This window comes from Camelus bactrianus, chromosome 19 (genome assembly GCF_048773025.1).
Source record: "Camelus bactrianus isolate YW-2024 breed Bactrian camel chromosome 19, ASM4877302v1, whole genome shotgun sequence".
Taxonomy (NCBI): Eukaryota; Metazoa; Chordata; class Mammalia; order Artiodactyla; family Camelidae; genus Camelus; species Camelus bactrianus.
Window position 1 is genome coordinate 29,525,318 of NC_133557.1, and position 14,006 is coordinate 29,539,323.

The 14,006-nt window shown below is 50.5% G+C and overlaps 2 protein-coding genes across 5 annotated transcripts in view; both read left to right on the forward strand.

The window, feature by feature from the left end:
• GNAS (GNAS complex locus) overlaps positions 1-14,006 on the forward strand; it is a 52,437-nt gene that overhangs the window by 13,232 nt on the left and 25,199 nt on the right. The gene's annotated exons all lie outside the window — the stretch shown is intronic.
• The window catches only part of LOC105071802 (guanine nucleotide-binding protein G(s) subunit alpha), a 53,133-nt gene continuing 39,232 nt past the window's right edge, over positions 106-14,006 (forward strand). For all 4 annotated transcript variants that reach the window (XM_045519256.2, XM_074347501.1, XM_074347502.1 and 1 more), the window contains exon 1: positions 106-2,056. In XM_045519256.2, the coding sequence (XP_045375212.2) occupies positions 121-2,056 (1,936 nt within the window). In that variant the 5' untranslated portion in view covers positions 106-120. The remainder of the gene's footprint in view (positions 2,057-14,006) is intronic.

Genomic DNA, 14,006 nt, shown 5'->3' on the forward strand with positions numbered 1-14,006 from the left:
TTGGAGAACTTTCTAGCTGATACTTTGATTTTTTTTTTGGAAAATTTTTTTCACCCTAGTTTGGTTGGGTGCTCCGTCTCACGGGGCCCCAAGTTTATTTTAAGAAACCGCCACCGTGTTATGGGCGTGCGCAACTGCCTCGACGGCAATAATATGTCAGGACAACACAATATCCCCCTTGAACTCGGGCAACAGCCCGAGCAACCACCCTTGGAGGCCCCAGGGGCAGCTGCCCCCGGTGCTGGGCCTGGCGCAGCCGAAGAGATGGAGACCGAACCGCCTCACAGCGAGCCCATCACCGTTGAGGTTGAAGGTGAGACCTGTGGAGTCCCAGAGGTCTCCAGGCCCAACTTCCAGGGCCTCTGCCAGGCCGTCGAGGAAGCCGGAGCCCATGGAGGCTACAGCCCACCTCCTGAGGAAACCATGCCCTTCGAGGTCGAGCAGTCCAGCATGGGAGACTACTGGCCTACCCTGGAGCACCCTGGAGACACCACTGGGACCTGTGCAGGCCTTGAGGCCTCCAGCCCAGCCATCGTGGAGCCCAGAGTCTTTGGTGAGGCCAGAGCAAGCCTGGGAAGCTACAGCCCTCCGCCCGAAGAAGCTATGCCCTTTGAGTTTGAGCAGCCTGCCCAGGGAGGCTGCAGCCAAACTCTCTGCAGCCAACCTCTCTCGCAGGTCTCAGACCTTGCTCCAGGAGGTCCAGGTGCGGGGGTCTTCAGTGCTCCTCCCAAGGAGCCCCAAGCCCTCAGACCTGCAAACGCGGGGTTCAGAGGAGGCTGCAGTCCTCCCCCTGAGGAGGCTATGCCATTTGAGTTTGATGGAGCAGCCTTTGGGGACGACAGCCCACCCCCCGGGCTCCCCCGAACTATCCCACAAATCGACGGCGGTGGCGGCAGCCAGATCGCGGCAGTCGGGATCCCGAGTGCGGTCCTCATCGCTCCCGCCACGAACGAGCCCCCCCTCTGGGTCCCAGGCATCAGCGGCAGCCCATCCCGAGAGGCTGTCAGACCTCTTCCACACTTCGCGGGCGACAGCCCCCCGATGGAGATCTCCGGACCCCCGCGCGAGATTGGCAGCGCCCCCGTTGGGGTCGACGACGCTCCCGTCAACATGGACAGCCCCCCAATCGCACTTGACGGCCCGCCCATCGAGATCTCTGGAGCCCCAGTTAAGAGAGAGCAAGCAGAGGGAGAGAGACCCCCAACTGAGGGAGAAGAAGCCGAGATGGAAGGAGGCTCAGCCACAGCTTTGGCGGAAGGAGGCAAAGCCCCCAATTCCGGGGACGGAACCCCTGCCACTGGGGCAGCCCCTGCCTCTCTTGCTGCCGGGGCAGCCTCTAGCGCCCCTGCCTCTCCAGCCGCGGGAGCAGCCCCTGACGCTCCAGCCACTGGCGCAGCCCCTGCCACCCCTGGCAGTCCAGCCGCCGGGGCAGCCACTGCCGCCCCGGCCGCTCCTGCCGCCGGGGCAGCCCCTGCCGCTCCGGCCGCTTCGGCCGCCCGAGCAGCCACAGCCGCTCCGGCTGCTTCTGCCGCCCGGGCCGCCCCTGCTGCCCCTGCCTCAGGAGCCCGACCCAAGATCCGGTTCCTTAGACCCCCCAGCCCCGAGATCCAGGCTGCCGATCCGCCTACTCCGCAGCCTCCTCGCGCATATGCCTGGCGGGGCAGGTCCGACCGCAGCTGCGACCGCGACGACGACGAAATATCAGTCAGCAGCGACAGCGGAGACGAATCCGACGATGGGACCTTCGGATGCCGCCGCTGGTTGCAGTCCAGGCGAAGCCGCCGCCGCCGAAAGCCCCGGCGCAACTTGCTCCGCAACTTCCTTGTCCAGGCCTTCGGAGGCTGCTTCTGCCGATCTGAGAGCCCCCAGTCCAGGGGCTCCACCAGCCCCAAGGTCAAGAAGGTTCCCCTGGCGGAGAAGCGCAGACAGGTCCGCAAGGAAAGCCTGGAGAAGCGCGCCCAGAAGCGCGCAGAGAAGAAACGCAGCAAGCTCATCGACAAGCAACTCCAGAACGAGAAGATGGGCTACATGTGTACGCACCGCCTGCTGCTTCTAGGTAATGCGGCGGACTCTGCCCGTGGAGAGCAGGGCCGCCCGGGGACCCCGGGATGGGGTGGCAGGGCTGCCCGATGGGGCTCGGGGCCTGGTGGCGGGAGGAGGGCGGTCTGGGCAAAGGCGGAAAGAGCCTGCTAGAAAGTTCCAGCGAGGGGCCCTAACTTTGCCCTGGGAGCGGGAGGGTCTGGGGTGGGCTTGGGTGGCGAAGTCTATGCCCTCTAGGGAGAAAAATGGTGCCGGGAAAAGTGGTGCCGTACAACACTGAGGGTCGTTTCCAGCTGGACAAACCAGCGCCAGCGACCGTAAGACGTCCCCGAGTCGTGGGGTGGGGGCCGGCAAGAAAGGCGGGGGCTTCAGGTGAGCCAGGAACTGCTGGGGAGGGGTCTCGGGGTTGCCCAGGCTAGGCTGGCTGGGGCCGTGGTGGGTTGGGGTCACTGGGAAAGGTGCGTCCCCGCCTCGCCTGGCACGGCTGCTTAGACTCAGACAGCTTGTTGTTGGTGTGTGTTGGTGTCCATATTGTGTCCGCCTGTGCATGACATGCTCAAGTGTTCTCCAGTTCCCCCCCTGGCACTCCCCAAATTACCCGCCGACTGTGGACTTGTACTGGGGAATGGGCTGTCTTGTGTTTTGCGCCATTGCGCGGGCAAAAACTTTCCGTGTTCGCACACTCCGGTGGTACCTGTGCGCGGGCGCTCTGCAGCCGGCGGCGCGAAAACTGCGGAGAAGGTAGTGGGAGCCCTCGGGCCACCCGCTGGGTGGGGGGAGGGGGCCGCCTGCGGCCGGCCTCCATAACCTGTTTTCCGTCTGTCTTTCTCTCTTTTTTCTCTTTGCGCTAAGCGTTTCCTCACTTCTCATTCGTTCGCCAAACCCTCCCGCCTTAACGGTTGAAAAACCAGACACTCAGGTATCTGGGGCGTCCGGGGCTGCGCGCATCAATTCGGTATTCCGCACACACTCGGCTCACCCGGTGGGGGGATGGAGGGAGGAGGGAGGAAAAGAAAAACCCCACCTCACGCGCTGTAGGCAAGCCTGGGTCCAAAACCACAAAGGGCTGGTTCCAGGGCGGTGGGCGTGGCTATGTTGAAAAAACATGAAATCATTTTTTTCCTAGGGAAGAGCCAGAGGTAAGCCAATCATTTGCCCTTTTACAGAATACAGTAGGAGGGGCTTGATTTAAAAAGAGAGGGGTTATGCGTTGGGGGTGGAATGCCCATCTTGTGTTTGAAATGCAATGAAAATAAAACTTTTTAAAAAATGCTTCCAGTGTATTTTAAGTCTGTGAACAAAATTTGGGAAAACTGTGAATATCACTTGAGAGACATGTAAATGTTTACATGTGAATTTTTTCAAGCAGCCTTAGCTGGGGGCAAAGAGGCTCAAAGGTAAGATCCTCTCTGCATATGGGCTTGGTTCCAAAAAAATTAAGAAGGTCTTGTATTAATGATCCCATTGGAAGGGTACCTTTGGTGGCCCTGGCCGTCCCCCTCCTCCCTTTACCTATACCCACCTTTCAAGGCCCCTCTCCTCTCCAGGCCCCTCCCACCTCCACCTACAGCAAGACCCTCTCCAATATGTCCTTCCCTGGCCTGCCCCAATTCCCCCCTTCCTCATCTCCCCCTTCTCCAGATTCTCCTTAGCTCAAATCTGGGGCTCGACTCCCCTGCCCCATTTAATCAAAGTGGCAATTAGCAATGGTCTGAATGTGTGGCTAAAGTGACAATTTCCAAAGTGAAACTCCACAATCTTAATTTATTTTATCCTCTAAGACTTTTCAAGGGATTTCAAGATCACACTTTTTAAGGCTATGCTATCTCTGTTTGCTCAATATTTTATATGTGATGGCTTCTATTAATGGCTTTATGGGCATAACTGTATGCTGTTGTGATGTGTGCCTCTCACGATTCAGTTTTAAATGTGATGGCCATTTTATGTATGCCCTCCCAAGGAAATAATGACAGCATCCTTTTCCCAAAAACATACAGAAGGGAGGTAGTTTGACATTTCAGATATCCCAGCTGCATGAAAGGTGTGAGCCTTAAAGGACAATGCACTGTTTTCCTGCAGACAATTGATTTTTGCCATAACAGTCCCATTTTAATATTCTAAGCATAGCCCTGTGATGGGGGAGGAGTCACAATTAGGGGCAGACAGGAGAGCCAAGTGACATTGTGCACTTGACTCCTAACTGGCAGGGTCCCTTACTTGCTGGGGCCTCAGTTGCCTCATTTGTGAAATGAAGCTTTCAAGCAGATGTTCACCAAATTCTCCTTTGCTCCACATTGTGAGTCCTCTATTCTGGGGGTCTGCGGTCGGGGTAGGGCACACAGTCCACTTAAATCAGGACTGGAGACTTATACCATACATTATGCAAACACCAACCCTGCAGTAAACAGTCCATGTCTCGGGCCAAGCCTTAAGAAAACTAGAAGTTTCTCTGGTTTACCCTTGTTTTATATCCAGGCAGAAGATTTCACCTTAATTAAAGGAAATTAGCTGGGGTCACCCTGCCATCATTCTGGCTCTTCCCCCAGGTCAGGCACATTCAGACACAGTGTAGACCTTGGGCCCCGGCAAGCAGGAACCTGAACTCAGCCAGGTTGCCTGCTGTGGCAGTGCAGTTTGTTGGGGCAGGCTACACTCTGACGAGGTTTCCATTTGCAAAAGTGACGAGAGGTTCCCCACTGGGTCAGCATTGCTGATGGGGGCGAGGGAGAGGAGGAAGGGGGAGAGTCAGTTACACTGAAGACGAGACTTTTCACTAGCGTTTTAATCCTAACATCTACAACAAGACACTCATATATTCCTACCCCTGAAAATGCAGAGCAAATGACCATCCTTTGATATAGTTCCTAGTTTGTGACCTGCAGATTCGTCTTTTGCTTTAAAAATGTGTGTGTGTGTGTATATACCCTCTCCGTTTTTATTGCCCGAGCAGCTTAACCACATTATAGGGAATCTTAAAAAGGAAAAAGATAGATACTTAGATAATCAATAACATGACTCAAAGTCTAGAATAGCTAAAAAGTTGAAGCCTTTTTCTTATTCAACACTATCCAAGAACAGACCTATTCCCCTGTTTCTCTTGCCTTTTTGAATAATTTTGGAGGCTTAAACATGTTTTTGGAAACCTAATTTGGGTGAGTCCCTCAATTTTTTTAAGAATTGAAGGGGCTGCTAGATTAGAATTTCTTAGTACCTGCTGCGTGTATTGAAATTGTGCAGGCAAATGCTGTATATAGTAATGGCTCTTCTGCTATGACACTTTATTTATACAGTGAGCCTCAATTATATGATCATTTATTTATGCCACCAGGTGCAACAGTGATGAATCCACCTCAACCTGCTGCGGTGCACCTCCCTCCCATTCTTTTTTTTTTTTTTTTCCAATTCAGCCATTTTTCAGTATTCAGACTGCCTCCACTGAGCCATGGCTGATCAAGCCAAGAATCTCTTCCTTGCCCTTTAAAATCCAATTTCCTATAGATTTTTTTCAAAAAAATGAAAGTTTTTCTATGCAGCTATGCTAATTTTTATAATTTGCCTACATTTTATATATATATACACACCATGGAAAACTGGTATTAAGCAAAAAAAAAAAAGTGGGGTTTGTCACTTTTTTGTATATTCCTCCTACCCCAACTTCCCCCTCCCTTGGCTTGAAAGCATAGCCTCACTACCTTCAGGGTTATTAGTAACCAGTAATAGTAACAATGACATGGAATGACAGCACATTCTTATTGTATTTTCAAAAGCCTTTCATCCAGCCATATTGGTCCTTTGCAACAGCCTTGGGCAATAAAAACTGTGATGGGACCCCATTTCACAGGCAAATAAACCTAAAAGCTCAGGGATTAAATGTCAGGACTTTTGCTCAAAGACTGCGAGGTAAGTGAAGGGAATCAAAAGTTTCTGCTTCAGACAAGACCATGCTTCACCAGCCCTTCAAATGTGGCCATAAGCTATGAAGCATTATTTCCATGGAAAGCATGATCATTGTCACTGTGCTATGTGCTCTTCAAATCCCTCATCAGATGACAGGTGTCCAGCCGTCTTCTGCTTCCTGAATTACAGCCAGACCCAGACAGATCCCTGGCTATAAATGTCCATTGAGTGTGTGTGAAACGGGAGCCTCCCCATTTCTGGGATACCTGTCATTGCAATGGTGATATTTAGTTTCCACATTTGCTTTAACTCATCTGCCAACACTGCAGTCTTAGTCTATTCTTTGGACTTTTTAAAATGCAGGTATTCTTTAAAGTCTTTTTAAAATCCCCCAGTAGTGTTCTTCAGCGGGGTCTAAAAGCTTTTCTCTTTACTCAGGTTTCCACATTAAAAAATAATAAGAATAATTTTAAAATACAGCTGCTTTGATGCAGAGCCCACCTCCCCCTGCATTTTTAGTATTAGCGTGTAATAGGCTGCTTAGAATCTCCTGGCCTGGATCTAATGACCCTATTAAAATAACTCTTGGTCAATATTCTTCATAGTGATTATTTTTTAAAAAGTATCCCTTCCTTTTAGTCAAGGTTAATTCCATCTCAGTGAGAGTCAGTGCATAATCTTAGAAATCACCTTTGACTTTTATGGAGGAATGTTGGTATTAAGCAGAAAACTAAATTTCTTTTTTAGAGAAGGTAACCTAATTAACTAGATTTGAAACCCTCTACACTGGCCATGCGTCTTCTCTTTAGAGTCAATTTCCCCACCTAATAAAACTTACCCCTTGCTCCCAGCAAAATTGTGGCTCTTCAAATCCCTCTGCATTAAGCAACTTCTAGGAAGCACATAAATAACAAAGGAAAATTGTACTGTGCTCCTTGGTTCCTTCAACCTGTGGCAAAGGTAGGGATCTTCCCAACCCACCTTGTGCCTCCTGGGGTTCCTAATGGAAAGTGACATTAACATACCAGATGTCTTTGTTAAAATCAGATTTCCCAGGAAGTGTGGCAATTTGCAGAACAGAAAGGACAGGGCCCATTGATGGGACAGGGTTCCCACCCCCCATTCAAACAACCCAGGAGGGAGGGTATAGCTCAAGTGTGGCAGAGCACGTGCTTAGCATGCACGAGGTCCTGGGTTCAATCCCCAGTACCTCCACTAAAAATAAACAAACCTAATTACCTACCCCCCACCAAAATAAAATAATTAAATAATACAATAATAAATAAAATGTGAAAAAAAAAAAAACAGCCCAGGAGGAAACAAAATATACTGGTCAGTCTCCAGCCCAGGTGCCCCCCCAATAATTTGGACGCTGAGACTCTGGCCCTGCGAACATTAACTTTAACAGATTTCACAGAAGTAGCCAGAGTCTTTGCCCCATCAGATTCCTATTCTGGCTTGCAGTCACCCTGCAAGCTTAAGATCCTCATTTCTTCCGGGAGCGAGAGAAAGAGGGGCAGCTGAAGAATCAGCAAGTCCTAAGTGGCCTCTGTTGAACTGAGGAGGGCTGGTGGGACGCCCCAGACTCCAGCTGGCCCTGGGGGAGGGCCAGGGAGCACCCATCCTGCCTGCCTTTCTGTCTCCACGTTTCAGAGTATTCTCTCTGTACATGTTTTGTAAATAAAGGTCAAGCAGTAGACCGAGGACAACTTGCCAAAGTCATGATGCTGTGGAGTCGCTCTGAGGTGACGGACAAGATCTTTTTTTACTTGTCCTGAGACAGGGTCACCTACCCCCCCTTGCTGATCCCCCATCCCCACTCCCTCCTTCTCTTTGACTAGCTCTTTCCTATAAATCATCTCAAGACTGTGGTTGAGCCCAGGGGACCTGCGCCCAGATTGCTCTGTGCTTATTACACGTGCAAAAAAAAAAAAAAAAAAAAAGATTGTCTCTAGTTTTCCTTCCCGACAGCCAGATGGTGAAACAGGCCAGCCACTGGGAATGGAAGATGAGGAGACCTCCAAGAATGAGGTAGGGAACAACACACAAAAAGCCACGTTTGAGTTTTCGTGATTGTTGCCTGTCACGCGCAGTTCAGACACAGGATGCTCTGCTCTCTGACAAACAGCAAACGTTTGAAGGTGTCCCCCTTGGCAGTCAGGACTCCTGGCACAGTTTTACACAGGTGGCACCTGGGGGCTGTCACAAGGGAAGGATGTTAGGTAACTGAGCTGTAACAGAGCAGTGAAAAGCAAAGGAGTGTGCCTCTCCCGTATTCCTCAGAAGGAAAGTCCCACGTTGCTTTATAGGGTAATTTGTTAAACCTCAGGAGAATTCCTGAGCACTTTGACTCGTGGGGTTCTGCCCACAGAAGTTGAACGTTAGCTTTCACTAAATGCTTCTTAATGATTCAATTTGGGGCGAGGAGAGAGGTGTAACGGTGTAAATTGTTATCCGATCCTGAATTTATTATGAGTCAGTCAGCGATTCCGAAGTTGTCACACATCATTGGTGTGTGGGACAGAGTGAGTGCCTTAAACTTCCTTTTGTGAGTTCATCATGGGAAGCGAAGCCTCTCTCACTCACTTTCTCAGGAGTGCCAGTCAAGCCTTCGCGAGCTCGGTGCCGGCGCCAGGCGCCAGTTCTTAGAAGGAAATGAGAACGTGGGGAACGCAGCTCTTGCTTCTCCCCTTCCTTCAAAGCACCACGCGGCCTCTCTCCTCCCTCCTATTTGAACAGCTTTGCCTTTGCTCAAACTGACTGCTCATTTTTTTCTAGGGAACCTGCCTTCAGGTAAGTTTGCAGCTGTGGGATTTTTGAAAAGAAAGAATCATTTGTTTCATGACCCACAAAGACTAAAATCAGGCATTGCGCTCTAGTCCAGGACCAGAAAGGACTGCTGGCCCAGGCTCTGCCACAGAAAATAGGAAAAAGTGTCCATCCAGCTCCCCCCGACCTCTGGGACCACAAGCCCAGGGCCTCTGTTTCTTTAGCTGTAAAAGTAGCCCAGGGCCTCTGTTTCTTTAGCTGTCCAGAATAGGTGGGGTTACTTAGAAAGCAAGTGGCTGCTGAAATCACTGGGGCCACTTGGACCCACCCTCTTCAGTGGAGGCCACTTTCTCTGTGGTTATATTAGGTAGCTCCCAAGCGTCGCAAGGACCTCAGCAGAAGCCCAGTGGGGTCCTCTGTCGCCAGCCCCTCGAGTTTCTTGGCTTTTGTGGGCTTCTGAAATTGTATCATACAAAGTGTCCATCTTAATTCCCCATAGCCATTCTCTGTGTAGGTCTGTTAGGCCTGCAAGATGCCGAATTAACTGATTAATAAAATCATGTACGTCATTCAGGGGTCCTTCCACCCGCAGCCCCCCACCAATATGAGTTTTTTAAATGCCTGCATCTAGAAGGGCCTGGAGACGGTGGAGGTGAGCTGGTGTTTCAGGTGGCCACTAGATGGTGAGATGGCACAGGCAGAAGAAAAGGTGTCACATCCACAGGAGGAATGAGCTGGGAAGGAGCCAGCCAGGGACGGCCGGGGAGGGTCCCTGTTCACCCCCACCCCCACCCCAGATTTAATAGGCCCCAAAGCTTTCGACAAACCTAGCCTTTTATTTTTAAGCCGTGACTTCTCCCTTTTGGCTCTGTGCTAAGATTTCAGTATTCTCAGGGGGCTCTGTCTAACACAGGGGTCTTCCATAGTGGCTCCACTGACATTTTGTCCTAGGGACCATCCTGTGCACTGAGGGATGTATGCAGCAGCTCTGACCTCTACCCTCCAGATGCCAGCAATACGCATACGCACACGCACACACACCCTGTCCACCCCACCCACCACCACATACACATCCAGTCATTGCCAAGTGTCCCCTGCGGGGTGGGGCAGAAGTCATCCCCAGTTGAGAACTGCTGCCCCGAAATTAGCAACATCAAATTCTGGGAAAGGGTGGGACCATACAGGCCATAACTTGAACACTTTAAAAAGAAAAGTTACCTCTTGCCTTCAGTTACTAAGAACCAGTCAGAAATATTTATTCCCATGTCTGTGATCCCAAAACTTGGGCAGAATTCATTTCCAAAACTCTCAGAAAAGAAGGTGACCTGAGCAGAATAGAAAAGGGAATTATTCCAGGGAAGCAAATACTGAATTGATCGTTGACTCAGATTAACCAAGTCGGTCCCGTAGCTAATCAGTGGGCCAGGAGAAATCAGGGCCTCAGTGGATTTTAACCCTTAAACAATCCCGTCTACCGCTTAGGGGTTCTTTAGGGGGCCTTTGTGGGGAATTCCACCTCTGTCTGGTGTGCAGGAATTAATTCACTCTGCACTGTAGAGACTTCTGGCTAAGATATCAAGGACTAGGACTCAGGTGGCTGCTGATAACACAGCAGCCCCGATGTGGCCGGGGCCCCACTCCACACGTGTCCCACGAAACACAGATGGAGCCTGTGAGTAGTGTGTGCACACCAGCGACAAGGGTGTGGGCCCCGCGAGCTGGGTCACCTTAGTCCCAGGCCCATGGGGAACCAGCCCACTGCATGGCGGTGATGACCCCTAACCTTTAGCAACTGACATTTCAAGACATGGAGTTACGTTGTAGGGGTCGGGGGGGGGGTGGGTGGAAGGCAGGCCTCTGAGTGACGTACTGACAAAGTCAAAGAAGATTGTCCAGAAGGAGTAACCTCAGGGCATTTCCCGATCAAGAGTGTTGCACTTGGTCTTTGATAAGATGGTTGACGATGTCCCACCCCCCGCAGACTCCACAGATGTGTCATAACAGGACTAAATCACTTTATTTTTAAATAGTGGCCTCAACCCCGCAACTTGCACCTAACCAGCCTCTCCCCCAGGGAGCCCTTATGGAGGGAGACTTTGCTGCACCTTTATTATGTCCAGAGCCTGAAACATGTATATTTTACCCCCTTCTGATCTCCCAACCGAGCTTTCAGATGCTACAGACTCATCAGAGATCCAATTTTTTTAAATAGGTTTTTTTTCCTTAGAGAATTTGGAATTTGTGCCCTTTAAGTTAACTGCAAAGTCCAAAAGGAAAAGAAAAAACACTCTACTCTCTACTCCAGACAGCTCTATATATTTAAACTTTCCCTTTTACTATTAAGACTACTTAAGGGTTGGAGTGGAAACTCATAGTGTAATAGATTATATATTGGAAAAGTTAAATTAAAAATATCATTTTTATTGGTTCCAAGTTTAATTAAGCAAAGTGCCCCCTTCCTCAGATCTTCTTATGCAGAAGCCTCAAAATTACCCAAGGCATGTTTTTTGAATGTTGGTTTTGACTTTTTGCCTGGGACCAAGTACAACGTCTTTCCAAGGAAATGCTTCGAAGAGTCCAGGCAGAACCCAAAAACAAGTGCCAGATGTTAGGAGAAAAATTTTTTAAAGGTGGATTGCCAGAAAACGAATAGCTATTTATAATTAAACATTTACATGATTTCATTTCCTCCTCCTTAGCTGCTGAAAGGGATGCATGCTAGATAATTTTTGTCTCACAAACAAATGGCCAGGGCTGGTTTTAGGATGGACACTTGAAGGGAGGGCGCCCCTTTCCAAATGGGAGTGTTTGGACATTTTGCTGATGGGACGTGGTCACTGAGGAGCGCTCCCAGGAAATTGCTTACCGTAGGGCAGCTGGGTGTCTGGGGAGCTTGCGCTGGCTCCCCACCTCACCCTGATTTGGGAGGGGGCGGGCAGAGGAGCCCTAACTTCTCTGGAGGGTTCCAGGATCGTGGAAAGAGAGCACTGGGTAAGCACTAGAGGGGTCTCATTCCTGGGACCTGGGTTGATTCTAGGGCTGTGTTGAAGGATTCCATGAATTTGCCAAGTAACATGCAGAAAAGGCCAAAGTTTGATTCTTAAAAGTATTGACAAGACCCCATGTTGGGATGATTCTGCCAAGGAGTCCTAGGTCCTGCCGGGGCCAGGAGAGGGGCAGCCCAAGAGAAAGCCAGGGGGCCTCTCTGTGTTCAGCTGTATGTATAAAGAGGTAGAGACCCAAGGTGAGGCGCTGGGCAGGGCTTGAGGAAAGGGACTCTAGATGGAGACTTGCACCCCGCTGGCAGGGACAAGTCCAGACCCCTGCAGACACCTTATCGTAAGGCTTGAGTTGACAGGTAGCAAACACTTCTCTTTCCTTTTTCTCTCTGGCCCTAAAACCTTGATTCCCTGGAGATCAGCTTTGACTCCCCACAGTGAGGCAGGCTTAAAACTGGGAGTTAATCTTTCATTCCACCAGGAGGAAGGTGAGTGGCCAGGAGGAAGACACCCGGGTTGCCTTCGATGGAGAAACAGGGTCTGACCCGTTCTCCCCAGTGGTCCACACAGCTCAGAACTGGGGAAGCAGAAATCAGTGTCTTAAGGAATCCCCTCATTTCTTTCTTTCTTCCCTTTTTCTCTCTCTCTTTTTTGAGGTTTTGTTTTGTTTTGTTTAAATAAGATTCTTATCTGGGGGGATGGGATCCTGAGAAAGAAATATCTTTTTTTTTTTTTCCTTAAGAGAAAGAGATGAGAATGCCAATTATTTAAGACTGGGAAGCAGAGACAATAAAATAAAGCAAGGCTGCTCAGGACTGGCTGGCAGATGGCGCTCGGCTTTTACTATTGAGAGCCTGGCTTTTCAAAATTCGCCGAGTGCTGGCGCCTGAGGCAGAGCTCAGCAGCCCCCTCCCCGCATCCTCTTGCTCAGGGACGCTCTCCTCACCCCCACAAGGCCCAGGGGGAGTTTTAAAGGGGTTCCAGTCAGACACTAGGTCTCTGAGGACAAATCTCATCCCTTTTAACTCCTAGTACTCTGTTAGACCTCGGCCAGCATGGGAACGTTCTCACACGGGGACCTCCCAGCCCTCCGCCCGCGTGTGCCCTGGGTCTCCTGGGAACCGGTTCTGAGACCTCGAGCAGATTGCTTCATCTTCTAGGTCCCAGTTTTCCTCCTCTGAAAAATGAGAGGGGTGTCCTTCTCACTTAAAACTTCCTTAAATCTTTTATGAGCAGTTTTAATAGGACAGGTGTGCCGGCACCCCTTTCCCACCGCTGCACGCGCGCGTGCACGCACACACACCCCTCTTTAAAGTGCCCTTTCCACAATGGCAGGTTGTACAGGAAGTTTTAGGCCTGTCTTTTGCCCTCTGCTCTGCATAGTTAATGATTCCTGGGTAACTGTCGTTAGGAGAATCTTTGCAGGAAGCAAAGGAGAGGGGGACATTCTTTCCGACCCCAGTCAAGGGCTAGAAGAGAAATTCAGAGGTGGGCAGAGGTCCCTTTTTCCATCAGGGAAACCCAGGGAGCCCTCCTGGAGGAGGTAGCATTTGAGACAATATGGGAAGATGCAGGGAGGTGAGGGGGTAGAATCTGGGGTGGCTGCTCAGTGCTGTTTTACAGAGACGGTAACTGGCTGAGGGTAAATCCTTATTGTTTTTTCATTCATGAGGGCATCATTGGGTTTCTCAGGGTCTCTAAGATTTGGGGGCTAGTTCTGCTTTTTCTCCTTTACAATTCCTCTCTGCCTCTCAGTGCTACAAACCCGCTGAGCGCTGCGGGGCCCTCTTACTGAGAAGAGTCTCCCCTGTCTGAGGATAAGAGCCCCATCCTCCACGTCAGGCTCAGCCCTGGGCTTGGGGCAACGTCACCTCCCTCTTCTCTAGGTCAGGTTTCCAGTGGAGGGGAAGTTGGATCTGATGGGGCCAAGTTCCTTGGTTCCAGAAAGCATAGGCGCCCTTGCCATCCCTCCGCGCCTCCCTCCCCTCCCTGCAGCAGAGACGGGCTGCGTGAACTTCTCTGGCCAGGGGCTTCTCAAGTCCTGTCATGGGAACTTACTCCTTCCCTATGAAACTTGCCCCCGTACACCCTCCTTGAATACCCTCTCTCCTCTTCCTCTTTTAGACTTGGAAACTCAAAGGGAACTGAGTAAAACTATACTAACTTCAGGCCAAAGCCTCCCCCACCCTTCCTATTAAAAGCCTCTTCTTTAAGTTAACAAACTTTATTCCAACATTCTTAAGCTCATAATCTTCGCGGCCTTCTTTGAAAGCCTTTCTTACCTTTTTCCTCCCCACACCT